Source organism: Musca vetustissima, unplaced genomic scaffold (assembly GCF_032173495.1).
Source record: "Musca vetustissima isolate MV318-11 ecotype Yass unplaced genomic scaffold, APGP_CSIRO_Mvet_v1 utg2798, whole genome shotgun sequence".
NCBI lineage: Eukaryota > Metazoa > Arthropoda > Insecta > Diptera > Muscidae > Musca > Musca vetustissima.
This window is the reverse complement of record NW_026883200.1, coordinates 141,419-159,723: the sequence shown is the minus strand read 5'-3', so window position 1 is coordinate 159,723 and position 18,305 is coordinate 141,419. Positions and strand designations below refer to the sequence as shown.

Genomic DNA, 18,305 nt, shown 5'->3' with positions numbered 1-18,305 from the left:
TGTTTTTCACACTTATTTCAGAAACTGCTACTGACTCGACCAAACAATATATGACAATAAGATAGCCAATAGCAAATCAAACAACTCTTCTTAAAACCCCGATTTCATTGGTTGACTCCTTCACATAGTTATAGCCTCACAAATTCATCAAAATGAACCAAATAAAACACTCCCAATTGTATGTTTATAGAAATAAAAATTACTATGCTTGTTCAATAAATAGGTAAAAATTAAAAATTAAAATGTTTGGGCCCTTTGGTTTTTTTCGAAGACATGTCGCTGCCATATATGCACAGGGTAATATGCAGCGGTGGCAACATTATGTCACTTATATTTATACCCTTCACCACACTGTGGTACAGGGTATTATGTCTTTGTGCATATGTTTGTAACAGGCAAAAGGAAACGAGATAGACACATGGTTCCTTTTTAGAATATACATAGAATCACTTTCTAAGTCGATTTATGCATGTCCGTCCGTCCGTCTGTCTGCCTGTCCATGTTAAATTGTAAACAAAGTACAGGTCGCATTTATGATCCGAATTGGATGAAATTTGGCACAGCTAGTCTATTTGGCGCAAGGACGAACCATATTGAAATTGGGAAAACTCGGTTCAGATTTAGATATAGCTCCCATATATATTTTCGTACGACTTCATGTAAATGGTGAACCCCTATATATCTTCCGATTTGCACGAAAATTGGCATAGCGTACTAAATTGAGTCTAAAATAATGTGTGTAAAATTTCTTGAAAATCGGTTCCGATTTAGACATAGCTACCATATATATTTTCGTCCGATTTCATGTAAATGGTACCAAAGTCCCTATATATCTTCAAATTTGGCACAGCGTACTGAATTGGATCTAGAATGATGTGTGCCAAGTTTGTAAAAATCGGTTCAGATTTAAATATAGCTCCCATATATATTTTCGTCCGATTTAAGGTAAATGGTGCACCAGAGACTGTATTTATCTTTCGATTTGCACGAAATTTGGCACAGCACAATGAATTAGGTCTAGAATGATGTGTGTTAATTTTCCTGAATTCGGTTCAGATTTAGATATAGCTTCTATATCCGACCAAATGAAAAATTTAGTATCGGTTGCAGAACGACATGTTTATGGATCCAATTTAATTTTACTGGTCCTTCAAAAATGCGACGTCTGTTAGGGTTCATCTGTTGAATATACCCAAAGTGGTGAAGGGTATCATATAGTCGGCCCCGTCCGACTTTACTACTTTCCTTACTGGTTTTTATTAGTGGCTCTGCTGTCATGTATAATGTGGCATCTTTTACTCCTGACATACGTTTTCCCCAAGTGTGCGAGTAGTGATCGACTTTTGCTCGTGTGTCCCAACGGCACGAAAATAAATAATACTTTGGCCATCCACCCTTTATGCCTTGCAAAATATTGACAACTTTAAGGTCGCACCTCCAGTTCCTGCGTTTACCCTGTGCATATATCGCTGCGACATGTCTTCGAAAAAAACTAAAGGGCCCAAACATTTTAATTTTCACTTTAATTTTGTTCCTATTTATTGAAAAAGCATAGCAATTTTTATTACTATAAACATACAATTGGGAGTGAATTTCTTTGGTTCATTTTGAAGAATTTGTGAGGCTATAACTATGTGAAGGAGTCAACCAATGAAATCGGGGTTTTAAGAAGAGTTGTTTTATTTGCTATTGGCTATCTTCTTGTCATATATTGTTTGGTCGAGTCAGTAGCAGTTTCTGAAATAAGTGTGAAAAAAACATGGAAAAAGTATGTCGAAATTTTAATTTTTTTGCAGTTGTGCTATTTTCAGTATGATGGTGATGTTTTATTGATTTTATCTCAAGAAAACATTTTTAGATCTAATTAAGAGGAAGAATATTGCTTAAGAGAGAAAAGCAATATTTCGAATAGTTCACGAGATATAGACTCAATAATAAGTACGTATTATTCGAAAATTGTATTAAAATCCACCTCCAGTCGAATATTTTAAAAATTAATTTAAAATAAAACCTTAGCTAATAATGCAAAACCCAGCTAGGGATTTTCTTCCACCATCACAAGCTTCAAGATTTTGGGGGTCTCGATTGGTTCAAGATTTTAAAGTTGAAAAATGTGTCACTGTGTAATTTTAGGAACTATTTTCATTGGAACATTTCATCGGTTCCTAAATGATCCTATTATAAAAGAAATTGTTTTTAAAGATGATTTATGAACTATGAACGTTCATTTTATGTATCACGTGTAATATTAGGAAACATTCTCATTAATGGTTCCTAAATGATACTTCAGATTTAAAAAAAGTTCAAAGAATTTAAAATTTCGAATACCACAACACTCGAATACACACAACCATAACGTATGGTACAAAATTCTGTCCCCTCCCTCGGAAAAAAATCCCTTTACCCCACAACCTTAGGCTAGTTTGTGTTACTTACGTGTAAATATGTTGTGCTATTGTATGTATTATATTAAAAAAAGTTTTTATTTTAAAGCTAGTTTTGTTGTTTAGTAAGCCGGAAATTTTTCTTGTTTCATCAATTACGTTATTTTCTAAAATTCGTTACGTTTTCTTTTGAAAATACTAACATGGAGTTAATTTTAGTTACTGTAATGTTGGATTCAAATTTATTTTTTTGTAAATTGTTTTATTTTTTACTTCTAACATTAATATTAGTATTCATTTTGTTTTCTTTTGGTAAAAATTGCATGTATCAATTTGCCATGAAAATGTTTTTTTTTTAACTTTTCGTTTGTTATTTTTTTTAATTAGTATAATTTTTTGGCTGATTAAAAAATGTTTTTAAAAATATGGGATATCAACCAGATGAGACAATTTAATGCCCTCCATAGCAACATATTTTAAATACCCACCTGCTTAATTTTTTTGGTTCTATTTTTCAAAATTTATTTTTACATAAAAAAATCAATTTTTCTTTTTTTCTTAACCACACAGTTCTTGCACGTTATATATCGGGCTTGACATTGGCAATTGGCTGTTTGCATAGCTCAATGAGTGTCTTTAATATTCTATTGTTCAAAGTTTTCAAATGGCCAATGGAACTGTTCGATACAACACCGGTGGGCCGTATTATCAGTCGTTTTTCCAAAGATATTGATACATGCGATACCGTATTGCCATTGAGTTTTCAACAATTCCTCAATACGTGTTTTTCGGTAATGAAAAGATATTTCAAAATTTGTTCTTTTATGGTTAATTAGATTTAATTTTTTGGATCTCCCCTTAAGTTTTTTTATAAGTTGTGAGGGAAACAAGTTGGGGCCTGAAAATTCCATGGAGATTGTCAAGCAGGTCCCAAAAATTTTTATATTTTTTCTTTTCTAGGTAATACGAACAATCTCAATATCGCTATGCAACAGAAATACATTCTCCTCTTATAGACCCTTCTTTAAGAAATCCATGCCTCATAAAGGCCTTGGAAAAATATTCTTTAAGAAATCCAGGCCTCATAAAGGCCTTGGAAAAATATTCTTTAAGAAATCCATGCCTCATAAAGGCCTTGGAAAAATATTCTTTAAGAAATCCAGGCCTTGGAAAAATATTCTTTAAGAAATCCATGCCTCATAAAGGCCTTGGAAAAATATTCTTTAAGAAATCCACGCCTTGTTTAGGTGTGAAAAAAATACTCTGTAAAGAAATCCACGCCTTGTTTAGTTGTTGAAAAAATATTCTTTAAGAAATCCACGCCTCATAAAGGCCTTGAAAAAATGTTCTTTAAAAATCTACGTCTTGGTTATCTTTAAAAAATCTACGCCATGTTTAGGCCTTGAAAAAATATTCTTTAAGAATCCATGTCTGATTTCGACCTTGAAAAAAGTATTCTTTAAAAAATCCACGCCTTGGTTATGGCTTGAAAAAATATTCTTTAAAATCCCACGCCTTGTTTAGGCCTTGAACAAACATTCTTTAAAAATCCACGTCTTGTGTAGGCCTTGAAGAAATATTTTTTTTAAAAATCCGCGCCTTTTATAGGCCTTGAAAAAATACTCTTTAAAAATTTACGCCTTGAAAAATAAAGGCGTTATAAAAAATTTTCGTTAAAAAATCTAAACCACATATAGGTCTTGAAAAATTACTATTTTTCGAATAAATTTTTGTGTTGTTGCATAGTGTAATTATATAGATTTTTCTCTATTCCTTTTCTGTTTCGAAATTAAAAAAAAATCATGTTGCAAATTAAAATTGCTCCAACATATTCATATCTCTATTTCGAAATTTCATTATCATTTTTATTATAAACTTAAGTATTATTAGTATATTTATTATGTTATACATATATTTATCATAACTTGATTTTTCTTATAACACAAAAAGAAACATTACTTTACTATTCTTCTTCTTTTTCCTTTTTTTATTATTGCTTTTTTTTGGTAATTTGGTATCGAAATCAAAAAACTACATTTGAGTCTAATTAAAATATCTTTAAATATATATATATTAAGACACACTCTCTACTCAAAAAAAATCTTCTTGACATCATTATTTAGTAGAATTTCTCGCAGTAACTTATTCACGGTATGGTACTACCACAGCGAGCGTCCAAAACTTCATCATCAACGGCTGAAGTTAATTCATCAGTTCGCAAATTCGCTCTCAATTTTTTTCTATTACGAAAAAAATAATTTTGCATACATGGATAAGGTAACCGAAACCCACCCATCCTATAACCAACCACTCATATCCCATATTTATATCTCATCCCAACCTAATCCTTCTTTTATACCATTTTATATTTAATTCCCAACTAATTACTGCCTACCAGTTTCCATTAGATATAACCTCAAAAAACGCGGCACAAACTTCGTTGAGGTTCATAAACAATAATATAAGAGATCATGCACTACTACACCCAAAGCTACTACACCCACAGAGGCCTTGGAAAATATTCTTTAAAAAAATTCACACCTTTTGAAAAAAATATTCTTTAAAAAACCCCCACATTTTTATAGGCATTCAAAAAATATTCTTTAAAAAATCCCCACATTTGTATAAGCCTTGAAAAAATATTCTTTGAAAAATCTGCACCTTTTATAGGCTCTAAAAATGTATTATTTAAATAAAAAACCACATCGTTTTATGGGTCTTGAAAAATATTTATTAAAAACTTCACACCTTTTTATAGGCCTTGAAAAAAATATTCTTTAAAAATTACACACCTTTTTATAAGGCTTAAAAAATATTTATTAAAAAATCCACACCTTTTATAGGTCTGGAAAAAATATTCTTTAAAAAATCAACGCATTGTTTAGGCTTGAAAATGTATTCTTTAAAAATTACAAACCTTTTTATAGGCCTTGGAAAAACATTATTTAAAAATTACACACCTTTTTATTGGCCTTGAAAAACTATTCTTTATAAAATCCACGCCTTTTATAGGCCTTGAAAAACTATTCTTTAAAAAATCCACGCCTTTTATAGGCCTTGAAAAAATATTGTTTAAAAAAACCAAAGGTCTTGAAAAAATATTCTTTAAAAAATCCCCGCCTTGTTTAGGCCCCGAAGCGACTGTAGTGGTGTACGATCGGCATTATATTTATAACTCCCATGTGCTCTCTACCAATTCTATCCAACACCCCATTACCACATGGGCAAGGATAACATTGTTGCCAATATCATTTCTAATTCCCAATACCTTTCAAATTTTAATTTCCCATACTGGTTTGGTAAAAAAAATAAAACGAATACAAAAATAATCCTCATCCTCCCTCCCCATAAATTTCCCTAAATCCTATTTATATAAACATTATTATTCCCCATATCCTTTTTTTATTAATCCCTTCCATTTATTTTTTGTTACCATTTTTTATTTCCTTCCTTCCTTGGCAAAAATCTACTCCAGGTGTATGCTCTTATTTTGCCGTAGTAGCCGTTTATTATGGTACATTTGAGGCTGCCAAGACCTTGCATAATGATCTCTTGAAAATTATTATGCGCAATTCGGTGAGTCGATTTTTTGATATAATACCAATTGGACGTTTGCTGAATCACTTTAGCGGTGATATGGAAGTCATCGATGGAGAATTACCAGGCACCGTGGATACTTTATTGACATTTTTGTTTTCGGTATTTAAACCTTTTTATTTTCTTAAATTTTATAATTTTAAGTTTGCATTTCAATTTTTTTGAGTTTTCAAAACCTAAACATTATTTATATGAGATTTCACAAAAATACCAATAGATATGCATTAAAATCCTGCAAGTTAACTTTATTATCTTTAACATTTTCTTCTTCTATATCTCTTTCCCATTTTTTCTCTTAAATTTTTCTTCTTCTAAAATTTGTTTTCCCCTTTTCTTCTTTCTATTTATATTCGCTCTCCACCCCCTATATTTCCATTTTCTTATTTTTGCCTTTTTATAAAAATGAAGGATTTTGCAATTTTTTTGCCTCCCTAACCCTGTGGATAGCCACCCTTCGTGCTTCCTATAGAATTTTCCATAATCTCTATACACATTTAATGCATTGTTCATCGGAATTTTATGATATCACACCAAAGGGTCGCATCCTAGATAGATGTTCGAATGACATTAATACCCTCGATATGATAATACCAATGAATATTCGTATGTTTATATCGACATCATCACAGGTAAAGAAATAATTTAAGAATTGAAAAATTAATAATAAGAATTAAATATTTAATGTCGAAATAATACATTTTAGTGTTTAAACAACATTATTTAATGTTGAAATAACATTTTTAATGTTGAAACAACATTTCAAATGTTGAAGCAACATTATTTAATAATAAAAACAAATGTTTAATGTTAAAAAAACATTTTTAATGTTGAAACAACATTTTTAATGTTGAAATAACATTTTGAATGTTGAAACAACATTTTTAATGTTGAAATGACATTATTTAATACTGAAATAAAATTTTAAATGTTGACATTATTTAATGTTTACACATCACTTTGAATGTTGAGAAAAAAGTTTAATGTTGAAGCAACATTTTGTAATGTTGAAATAACATTATATATATTGAAAGGACATTCCCAATATTTTAACACGTTATTTTATATCTTTTATGTTCGAAATAACCTTTTTTTTAATGTTGAAACAGTATTTTCAATGTGGAATAACGATTTTTAATGTTGAAATAACATTTTTTATTTGATTCAACATTATTTAATATTGAAAATACATTTGTATTTTGATATGTTGATGCAACATTATTGAATGTTGCATCAACAAAATTTTTCCATGTTCAAAACAACATTTTCAATGTTTAAAACTATTTTAAATATGAAATAAACATTACGAAGGTTTAGGCAATAACATTTTCTAATATGTTCAAATAACAATTGGTTCAACATTTTTGTTGCTGCAACACAATTTTCAATGTAATATCAAAATTTACACTTCTAGAGGACTGGCATATTACTTACTGAGCTGTCTTATGACAGAACTTTCGTTCAATAAGCCGAGCTTAAAAAAGATTTCCAGGCGCGTCGGTCTTGTGCGCATCTCATCCAATTTGAAAAATTATTTTCCGAGATGTTGTCTTCTACTTGATCTTTCCATAGGATTCGTGGCCTTCCCCTTCTGCGAGAACCATCACTTGGCCCGCTTTTATATGTGTTTTGAGCTGGGGCATCTTCATCCATTCTCACAAGATGACCTAGCCAACGTAATCGCTGCAGCTCAATACGTCTAACAATGCCGATATCCGAGAATAGCTGGTACAACTCATGGTTTATTCGACGGTGATATTCACCGTCAATGCAGATCGGTCCACAGATCTTTCGGCGAATTTTTCTCTCAAACACTCCAAGAGCGGCCTCATCTGCTTGCGTAAGTACCCATGCTTCAGATGATATAACAGCATGGGTAGTATCAGCGTCTTGTAGAGTGGCAGTGGGTGGAGTGGGTCCGGCGAGAGGTGGCCTTGCTTTTGAGTTGCTTACTCAGACCATAGTATAATCTTTTGGCCAACACTGTCCTTCTCCGAATTTCAAAACTGATGTCATTAGTTTTATTTATGGCGGTACCAAGGTATATAAAATCTTTGACTACCTCGAAGCTGTAGTTTTCAAGTTCCACAGTTGACCCGAGTCTACAAGACGTCTTGAGCGTTGATACCATCAGCTTGGTATGGCTTCTCTCCATTTATTGACAGTCCCACTTTGGCAGACTCATTCTCAATTTGTTCAAAGGTGGCTGTTACCGCTCTCAATGTTCGAGGCGAGTAACATGCGTTGTTTGGTGTACAGAGTGCCATTTCTATTCACTTTTCCGTCTCGTATGACCTTTTTCAGCAGCATGTTAAAAAGATCACACGACAAACTGTCACCTTGTCTGAATCCTCGTTCGGTATTGAAGGGCTCCGAGAGGTCTTTTCCGACTTTAACTGCTGGTCTTGTGCCAGTTACAGTAATCCAGCATAGCCGAATTAATTTTGCAGGAGTGCCAAACGCAGACATGGCTTTATACACCTCTGAACATGTGGTCAATGGTTGATTTGCCAGGCCTGTGGGTCGATTCAGTAACTTATAACGATCCGACAATCGACAATTTTGTCTACACATACAATCGTTTGCAGTAACGAAAATGTTATTCTGTAAAAATGTAGACAAATTGCCGATAAACTTTCAAAAAGCTTTTAATTTTGAACATTTTGAAAACAAAATACATACAAATTCAGAACAAAACAAGGCATGTTCAATATTGAAAAATATTTGTCGACAAGTTAACTTCGAATATTTTGGTGCTGTTTGTTAACAACATTTTTAACAATTGTTGTTAAAAACTGTTATAGAATTGAAATATGGTTTATTTTGTCGTTATAATATTTTATAGATTTGAGAACTGTTTAAATTTGATAGTGAATCGACCCACTGGAGCCGCATTGGTATGTCCCTATAGTGTCATTGACCATGGGCTTCAGTCGTTAACACATCACGCTGTATATCACTTTGTATGCGATGGGAAGAAGACTTATTCCTCTATAGTTTCCACATATCGTCTTGTCTCCATTTTTGTGCACGGGACACAGGATGCTGAGGTTCTAATCATTGGACATGCATTCGTCTAACAAAATTGTTCAAATGAGCTGGTGCATGCTCCTGCTCTTGAATAGTTGAATAGTGTGCCTGCGGCAAAGCCTTCGGTTTGGTGTTTTATTCGTCGGAAAAATTTCCGAACTTCATTCTGACGCCTGTACCTCTCGATTTGCTCACGCTCACGTTCTTTCTTTTTTTTTCTGAAAATATGTTTCTCCACTCTCCTTTTCGCCCGATAATTATCCATCGCATTACGTATTGCTACTGTCCGCAGGGTTGCCCTTTATTCTGCGGTTTTCGGCTCAGTAGCATTACGACACTCCTGATCGTACCACGGGTTTCTTTATGGTGGTTTTTGGTACCCAAGTGATGCTTTTGCTGCAGTTAGTATGGAGTGGGCAATTCTTTGTCATTGTGTTTCTAAACTACTATCGGGACAAGGAGTGCTTCCATCTAGCAGTTGGGTAAGTTGAGCGGAGTATGTTTCTGCTATCTGTAGTGTTTGCAGCTTTTCGACGTCGAATTTCCGTGTTACATTATATCGCACCTTTGTTGCTACATTCAGACGGGTGCGAATATTGGCTGCCACAAGGAAATGGTCCGAATATTCGTTCCTCGTATCGATCGAACGTTAAAAACACTGGACGAATGTCTTCCGTCTGTCACAACATGGCCAAGTTGATTTCTCGTTGCTTGATCAGGAGAAATTCAGGTGGCCTTGTGTATACCGATGTGCATGAATCTGGTGCTGTTTCTTCTAGAAGAACTTCGTTTTTAAATGGATTATAGCGATTCGCTCATCTACTGAAGTGAATCTGGAGACGAGGTCTTTTATCCTCCTATTAGCCATAAATCCGCATAAGGACCCTTACATTCTGACAATTGCTTTTTGTTAACTCTACTATTGTTGTGCCTACATTCCTTATTACTACGAAGTCTCCAACTTTGAATGACCTGACCTTAAAATCCTTTTCCTTGGACCTTTGCTCGTTGTACTTCTGTGGCTTTATCATAATGGCTTCTGTTTTGTCTCCAATTTCCTTAATACCTCTAACTTATTACCAGGCAAAATTTTCTATATATTTTCAACTAGATGTAAGATACTTTAAGCTACCGATTTATTTATTATTTACTTATTTTTTAATTTTTAAGCATTTCTTTCCTGTTTTGTGTTCCTTTTTTTCTTCTACCTTCCTCACGTCAATTGTCCAGAATTCAACTTCTATAAAAATTTTATTCTATCCTTTCTTTTTTGTGTTCAATTTGAATGTTACCTCGAATTGTTGTTCTTTATGTCACCACTTTTCGAAAATCAATCAAAACACCCCAACCAATATATGTCCAAAATTTTAATGCAATATCTAAATTCCGAGACAGTTACAGCTTGACTAAACCGCACTTGGCCCATTTGAGTTCTTACTTAACCCTTTCACCAGTTTTTTGTCCTTTTTCCAATATTTAAAAAAAAATCCCAAATTGGGAACTATGTCACGTTTTATTTTATTCTTGTTTTGTTTCCCAAAATTGTTTCCTTTTTTATATATTAATTTCAATCTTCTTAGTCTTAGCATTTATTGGTGGCACTTTGAGCAGTGAATTGGGTACCCTATTGGCCTCGTATAAATTATTTACATTAGCTTTTGGTCAAATTATGCGTGCCCCCCAAAAATTTTTCGATATTATCCCAAAGGGTCGCATCATAGATCGATTGGCTAATGATATTTATATATTGGATCTAGTAATGCCAACGAATATTCGAATTTGTTGTAAACAAGTATTTGCGGTAGGTTTGAAATATAAAATCTGATGAAATATTAGAAAACTAATGATGACTAATATTGCACACTAACTAAATATGCACCCAAATATTTCACCCAAAACTAACCCCACTAAACTATTTAAATTGTTTGTAAGAAAAAAGTTTGAACATCTTTCGTGTTCTATCACGAAGTTTTATACATATTCGAAGATATGGGTAATCTTTGTTGAATAAAATGTATCCTTCAGGCAATATCAAGTATCAATTTGAAGGGATTGAAGTCCGGATTTCAAAATGTAATTATCTTACAGAAGAAGTCAATATTTCCTGATGTATATATAGGATATGTTCCATGAATGAGAACATATCTTCCTAAGGTTGCAAAATATGTAGTTGTATACATTTGAAGAAAAAAATTGTAGTCGGTATGGAAAAAAAAGTCTGTCACTACAAGAAAAATCTGCTCTGAAAAGGAATGTTTTGGTGTGATACCAAATGTCCGAACCTTGACACGGTTGAATTTAATTCTTAGATGCAATTTCGCAACAATATTCAACATAAATACAAAATATATCAAGTAACGACATTAGTAAACCACATTGCCCAATATGGCTGATAAGCCGCATAACCAACGTCGAAACGCGTCGCATAATAGTCGGAATGTAGTATCTCTCTGGATTTCCTTTTCATTGAAACTTCAATCATGTAGCTCATCTCGAAAGAGAAATTTATAAAAACATTTACATGAATGATCCTTGAAAATATTTTATTTTTTTAATTCTGCACACAGTGCCTTAGCTAGTCATTAGAATGTATTGGAGTCTTGAATAGTTCGACTGGTAAATTCGTTGGCACTTGCTGCTTTCACTTTTTTTCGGACGATCTATTGTTATTATGGCCTCATCTTGGTTAGGGTATCTTCTACTACGCCGCCACCATCTCTACTGGAATATGTGCCCGCACCAAAAACCTTGTTGCGTTATAAATAACATATTTTATGATCTACATTAAAATAGGAATCTTTAGAAAGCAAATATTTTCATAGAAACTATCTGATTCCAAATATAAACCTTTCCGAACAGTTCCCGAAACTGTACAAAGCATTTGAACACCGGTCTTGAATAGTTCGGCTGGTAAACCCATTTGCAACTGCTACTTTTTTTTAGCCGATTGATTGACTAATATTCTGACCTCATCTTGGCTATGTGGTATATGCCTTGTTGGTTCTGATGTATCTTCTCCCAGCTGAATTTCTAATTGGCAAATATGGACTTACGGATTGAAATTCTTGAAACTAAATACCATTATCTCAATCTTTGATTTATATTTTCTTTAGCCATTGGAATTTAAAGTTTCAAAAGTGACCATGAATGAGTTCCTCTAATCTCAAAACAAAATATTAGATTCATAGTTTTTTTTAAACTTGTTGAGTATAAAAAATAAAAAAATTGAATGACACCTGATGAAAATAGCACCTCTAAACACTTTTGTAAATAAATTCTATTCTAACCCCTCAAAAATTAAACCCCTCATGCATGTTAATACCGAATACTCGCGTCTCAATCTTTGCTGTGTTAATCTAACCCCACAACTATAATACAGAAATATAGGCTTTTAATGTCTTGTGGTACATTAGTATATATTTTTATTATTATTATTTTTTTTTTCAAACATTATTTTCAAAATTTTTACCTTTAGTTCAACTATCTGTCCTTTGTTTATCACATTTTCCCCCTGCCTCAATTCCCAATTTTTGGTTTTTCTTTCTTATAAATATTTGCAGCTATACTATCATACGGTACCTCGTTGGTACCACATTTGGGAGCACTACGTGCTGCCAAAATCTTACATCTCATATTATTGAAAAATGTTTTCAAATTACCAATGGAATTTTTTGATACCACACCGACGGGTCGTGTCATGTCGAGATTTTCCAAAGATATTGATGCGTTGGATGTGGTTATACCACGTCTATTGGGTGGTATCTGGTGTGCATATGAGGTAAAATTATAATTTTTATAATCAAATTTTTTAACATTAAGAAAGAAATTGCTATTAAATTACAAAAATCTGTGTACCCTCACCCTATATCAGTAATAGTTCAGGTTAATTCCAATAAAGTAACGGTGTGTAGCATTAGATCATTCCGAAACTAACTAGTTCAACGGAACTATCGGTACTAGGTCTGGTGTTTTCGTTCATCTAGTTCCTTTTGGCTCCATTCATTTTTTTCTTGCTCTCGTTCAACTAGTTCCTTTTTTCTAATCGTTCATCTGGACCTTGGACCGTTCATTGACCAAATTAAAAGATAATGGGATTGTAGAGCAAAATTTGTTTCTAATATGTAGCAACGTTCCGGAACGAACTAGTTCAACGGAACTATTCAGCAAAAGGAACAATTGCTACTAGGTGCGGTTTTTCTTTCAACTAGTTCCTTCGCTTTCAGTCATTTATTTTTTCTTTCGTTCACATAGTTTCTTTTCATCCAATTGCTTATCCAGATATTCTCGTGATCATTGACTAAATTACCAAACGTGTGACAATGAATTATTGAACTGAATGAATGATCTGGTTCCTTTTGCGAAGCGAACGAAATTGCCCAAATCCTCTGCTGGATTTGATACCAAAATTTTGAATTTTCCTCACATGATAGCCGAAAATGCCAAAATTTTTGACCAGCTAAATATGTCTTGAATAGCCGTATCAATATTGAGAGAATGTCGTATCGTGAATTGATATCGCTTTAAATACCTTTGAACGGATAGGATTGTCGAATATGACGCTATGCATTTCCAGGAATTGGCACACTGTGAATATCTGGTTAATGGTGGATTTTCGAGGTTTAAACACATCGGTACGGTTCAATAATGCCACAAACCATTGGTTCACACTGCATGCAGTTAGGAATACGTAGTCGAGTGCAAAAGTCGACTATTAGACTTTTCCATTATTGTCTCTGACCAAAATGTCGATTTTAAGACTTTTCGATATTCGCTTTTAAGTCGACTTTCGATTTTCGACTTTTACCGACTAATGCAAAATCGTTTAAATATTTAATGTTTTATGTGAATTGTTGTCAAGAGGTAAAATAAAGTTTTGGAATGTGTAATTTTCTGGCAATTTGGTCTTTGAGATATAAATCAAGTATTTATGAAGAGAATCGGAATTGTTTTTTGCAATTTCCTTAAAGATCTAAAGTCGACTTCGACCTTTTGACTTTTAAATGCAAAAATCGATTTACTTATCCCTAATGCAGGTATTCATGGAATATTTGCTAAATAAAAATGTAGCCTTTCCTAGGTATTTGAGACCAAGAGTTTTTTTAATAACCCTTATGGGCACAATTTTTTCTAGAAGTCTTCCATGAAAAAAAAAAATACTGTGTGTTTAAGATTAGGCTAAGTAAGATTAGTTTATGTAGTTCTTAAGGAAACATATTTTGAATAAAATTTGTTGTTTTTTCCCATCCTTCTTCATACCATGGAGAGAGAATAAAGAGAAAATATCTGGAATGTGTAATTTTCTGGCAATTTTGTCCTTTGAGATAATAAAGTATTTATGAAGATAATCGAAAGTCGACCTTGAAAATTCGTCTTTGGAAATTCCTCGAAGATCAAAAGTCGACTTCGACTTTTTAATACAAAAAGTCGAATAGTCGCATATCGATTTATTTATCCCTAATGCTGGTCGATATCTAAATATTTTCGATATCTCCATTTGGTATTCAGGGAATATCTTCTAAACAAAAATATTGTCTTTCCTAGGTATTTGAGACCAAGAGTTTTTTTAATGATCTTTATGGTCACCATTTTTTCTAAAAGACTTCCATGATAAAAATATAGTGTGTTTAAGATTAGGCTAAGTAAGATTAGTTTATGTAGTTCTGAAGCAAAAATGTTTTACAATAAAGTCTGCTAATTTTTTCCTCATGCTTCTCACAGACCGAAAATCATGACATTTAAACAGAGTATACTTTAGACATTCTTCATATAGAATAGCTGAATTTCTTCTATAGAAGATCTGGTGGTCTTCTTATAGACGAGCTGGAGGTCTTCTTATAGAAGAGCTGGGATATATTTTTCTATTTAAAAAAGTGTTATTAATTAAAAATGCATGCCGACTTTAGGTTTATTTCGTAAATTGGCACATTATTTATCAATTGAACAACAAGTTAAAAAAAATAATGTATAAATTCATATTGGCTTATATAATTTTTTATATGGGTGAGGGTATAATTCAAAATTTATATTTTCTACATTAAAATCAATTTCATAAAATATGTCTGCTTTTTTCTTTATAACTAATATTGTAGTTGTTAAAGCACCACTAACATTACACAGTTTCATTAGAAATTCTATGAATTTGTTCCACAATTCCCTAATCAAATCGAAATTCTATAATTGAAGTATACATTTAGATAGCTTTCATTTTAAACACCAAACATTTTTTGCAAAATAAGAATTTGTTCATAGGTTTCAAGAATTTGTTCATAGATTTCAAGAAGTGGTTCATGGATTTCAAGAATTTGTTCATACATTTCATCATAAATTAGAAATTCAATTCAATCTTAAACTTGTAAAATATATTTTTGCTTGTTCATAGGTCAGTTTTTCATTAATTATCTCAGAACACAAAGCAATTTATCTCAGAACACAAAGCAATTATTCAAGATAAGAATTTGTTCTCAGAGTTAAGTAATCCATTGTGCGCTGGAAATAAAGCGAGGAATCTCATTTGGAAACCATTCTTGGGTGGCGCGTGCTGAGTACGATGGAGCTGATAAAACTAAATTCGGCAGTTCACCACTTTCGGCAAAGCGAAGCAAGTCTTTAGCTCTTTCATGCCTATTTTCTTTCTTGCACTTTTTGAAATTTCAATGGTTTTACCTCAAGTTCATTTTTCAATATTTGCCAAATGGAATATTCCGATAGGCTCAGCTCACAAGCCATTTTTGGCGATCAATTCGCTTCTATATTTTTCGAACCATTTCTGCTGATGTTGTTGTTTTCTTACGCCCACTTCCTTGACTATGACGCTTGAATTCCATCACGAATAACTTTTTTCTGGAAAGTTCCTACCAAATTGCTTTTGTACGCTTGTAAACAATATAATGATCTGTCACTGGAATAATTTTAACAGCTGTCGGACAAGTGACTTAAAAATGACAACAGTCTGAAGTTGGTTGCAGTTTTATCATCTCACCCTGTATAACTTCATCCACAGTAGTTCATGTGAAGCAAACAAAATATATTTTCGATATTAAGAAATGTTTCCTAGATTTAAGGAACTATTTTTCATACCTTCACCCTTAATCGATTTTATAGCTGCAACAACTAGGTTCTTATAAAATGCTGACATTCGCTAAACAAAATAGCATTTTAAATTTAGGAAATTATTCCTAAGTTTATGGAATTGTTCCTATTTGTCATTAAATTGAAACATAACTGCTGATTTCATATACTTATTAAAATTACAATATACTGTACACAAAATATGACATTTTTAATTTTAGGAAATTGTTCCTAGATCTAATGAAATGTTCCTATTTATAAGTAAATTGAAAACATACGGCAGATTTAATTGTTAAATAACACATTTTTGTATTTCGCCAATATTCCTTCAAAAGAAAAAGAACAAATGATACAATTTCGTGAAAATTTTTTAATTCCATTGCATCATATTTTTTAATAAATTGAGTATTCATTTTGTTGCAGGAACTTTTGATGCTGATTTTGAAAACGTAGATTTATTTTTTCATAGCTTTCAGGCTTATGACTTTTCTAAGACATGCTTTTCTAAAGATATGGGTTAAACATTTCAATTTGGAAATATTCATAACGTTTTTTTTTCCAAAAAAGTAGCTTAGATCGGATAAAAAATTAAATTAATCGATTTTTAGCTCATATGTTGGCCTAGAAGTCTTCTTTTTGTTTGTATAGAATTGTTTTGGAAATAGATATTTATTCATATTGCACAATTCAAAGGAATGCTAATGAAATGTCAAAGGTTGCGCTTCTTTTTTTATTTATTTTTTTTTTTTTTTTTGATTGCCATTAGAACCCTTTTCCCCACAACGCCCACCCACGGTTTGTGTTTTTTTCTTCAGACTAACCTAACATTATTATGTATCAATTTGATACATGCGATAACACACAATTTTTTTATATATCGAAAACCATGTTTTATATATGATTTTCATGTGACGTCTCCCCATATTTATATAAATATATATTTCTTTTTCGGTAATTCCTTTAACCTGAATTCTTTTGTTTTTAGCCATATTCTCCTACGCCCTAACATTAGCCCCCTGGCTTGGTACATTACAAGCTGCCCGTGTTCTATACATGGAATTATTTAAAAATATTATGCGTTTACCAATGAAATTTTTCGATACAACGCCAACAGGCCGTATCATGTCACGTTTTTCGAAAGATATTGAATCGTTAGATACCACACTGCCAGATCTAGTTGATGGTTATGTTTGGTGTGTATTTGAGGTAATTTTGTTTTTCAAAATCATTTTTGTTGTAATATTTCCCATAATTTAAATCATAATTTTGGGAAAAAAACAGTCATAGATGCATTTTCAAATATATATCGATAATTATTTTTTTTAATTAATTATTATTTGCATTTGTGATATAAGAAAAGTTTATATAATTGGCAAAATATTTTAATTGTATAGTTTTAATAATATCGTATCATAGAAAATTGAACTGGTTCAATTCCTACCAATTCTCAAACACACCTTCGCAATCACATTTTTCGCTCCTGAAGCGGTTTTCAATTTTGTTTGGTTCAGCCGCAATAGAAATTGGTCATCCATTTAATTCAATCATTCATTGATGAGCATTTGTTGATTTGGGTCAATGAACTGGAAGATCTAAATTAACGATTTGGGCCCAAAGGAACTAGTTGAACGAGAGCAAAACATGAACGACTGGATCAAAAAAAAAAAATAAATAAAATTAACGAATGAAACGAAACTGGAACTGATCGTTCAGTTTGCTGAATAGTTGCTTTGAACTAGTTTGCTCTGGACCTACCCAACTCTCCATGTATTGATATATATGCCTTTATTGAATTTATTTCTTAGAATGTTCATAGATTTAATGAACAGAGTTGATAGTTTCAATCATATTATGCTATAGATAAAATTATAGTTATTTTTTCAACCTATCAGCTCAAGTTCATGTGGAACAGAAACCAAATTTTATTAAATACATAGATTCGGATATTTTGTGATTATACGAAATTTTTCCTGGATTTAAGAAACATGTTCCTATTTTCTCACGTAACATATTTTGAAAGTGCCTATAGATCAAAATCTATTTAGTTTTTTCTAGCTTTTATCGCAGTTCATGGAACTGTAAGCCAATTTTATTAATTATAGATTCCGATTTTTGTGATTACAAGATTTTTTTCTAAATTTAAGAAACATTTTCCTATTTTTCACTTAACACATTCTGAAAGCCTGCATTGACCACTATGTTTCTACACTGTTATGACTAGAATTTATG

General features: G+C 32.2%; 1 protein-coding gene across 19 annotated transcripts in view; it reads left to right on the top strand.

Moving 5' to 3' along the window:
* LOC133330033 (multidrug resistance-associated protein 1) overlaps positions 1-18,305 on the top strand; it is a 45,005-nt gene that overhangs the window by 15,724 nt on the left and 10,976 nt on the right. For 3 of the 19 annotated variants that reach the window (XM_061538496.1, XM_061538504.1, XM_061538507.1), the window contains exon 10: positions 17,062-17,282. The exons of 7 other annotated variants lie outside the window; for them this stretch is intronic. In XM_061538496.1, the coding sequence (XP_061394480.1) occupies positions 17,062-17,282 (221 nt within the window). Of the gene's footprint in view, positions 1-2,954; positions 3,176-5,859; positions 6,084-6,389; positions 6,611-12,568; positions 12,787-17,061; positions 17,283-18,305 lie in introns of all 19 variants that reach the window. 9 more of the 19 variants (XM_061538493.1, XM_061538502.1, XM_061538506.1 and 6 more) reach the window with 4 other exon arrangements.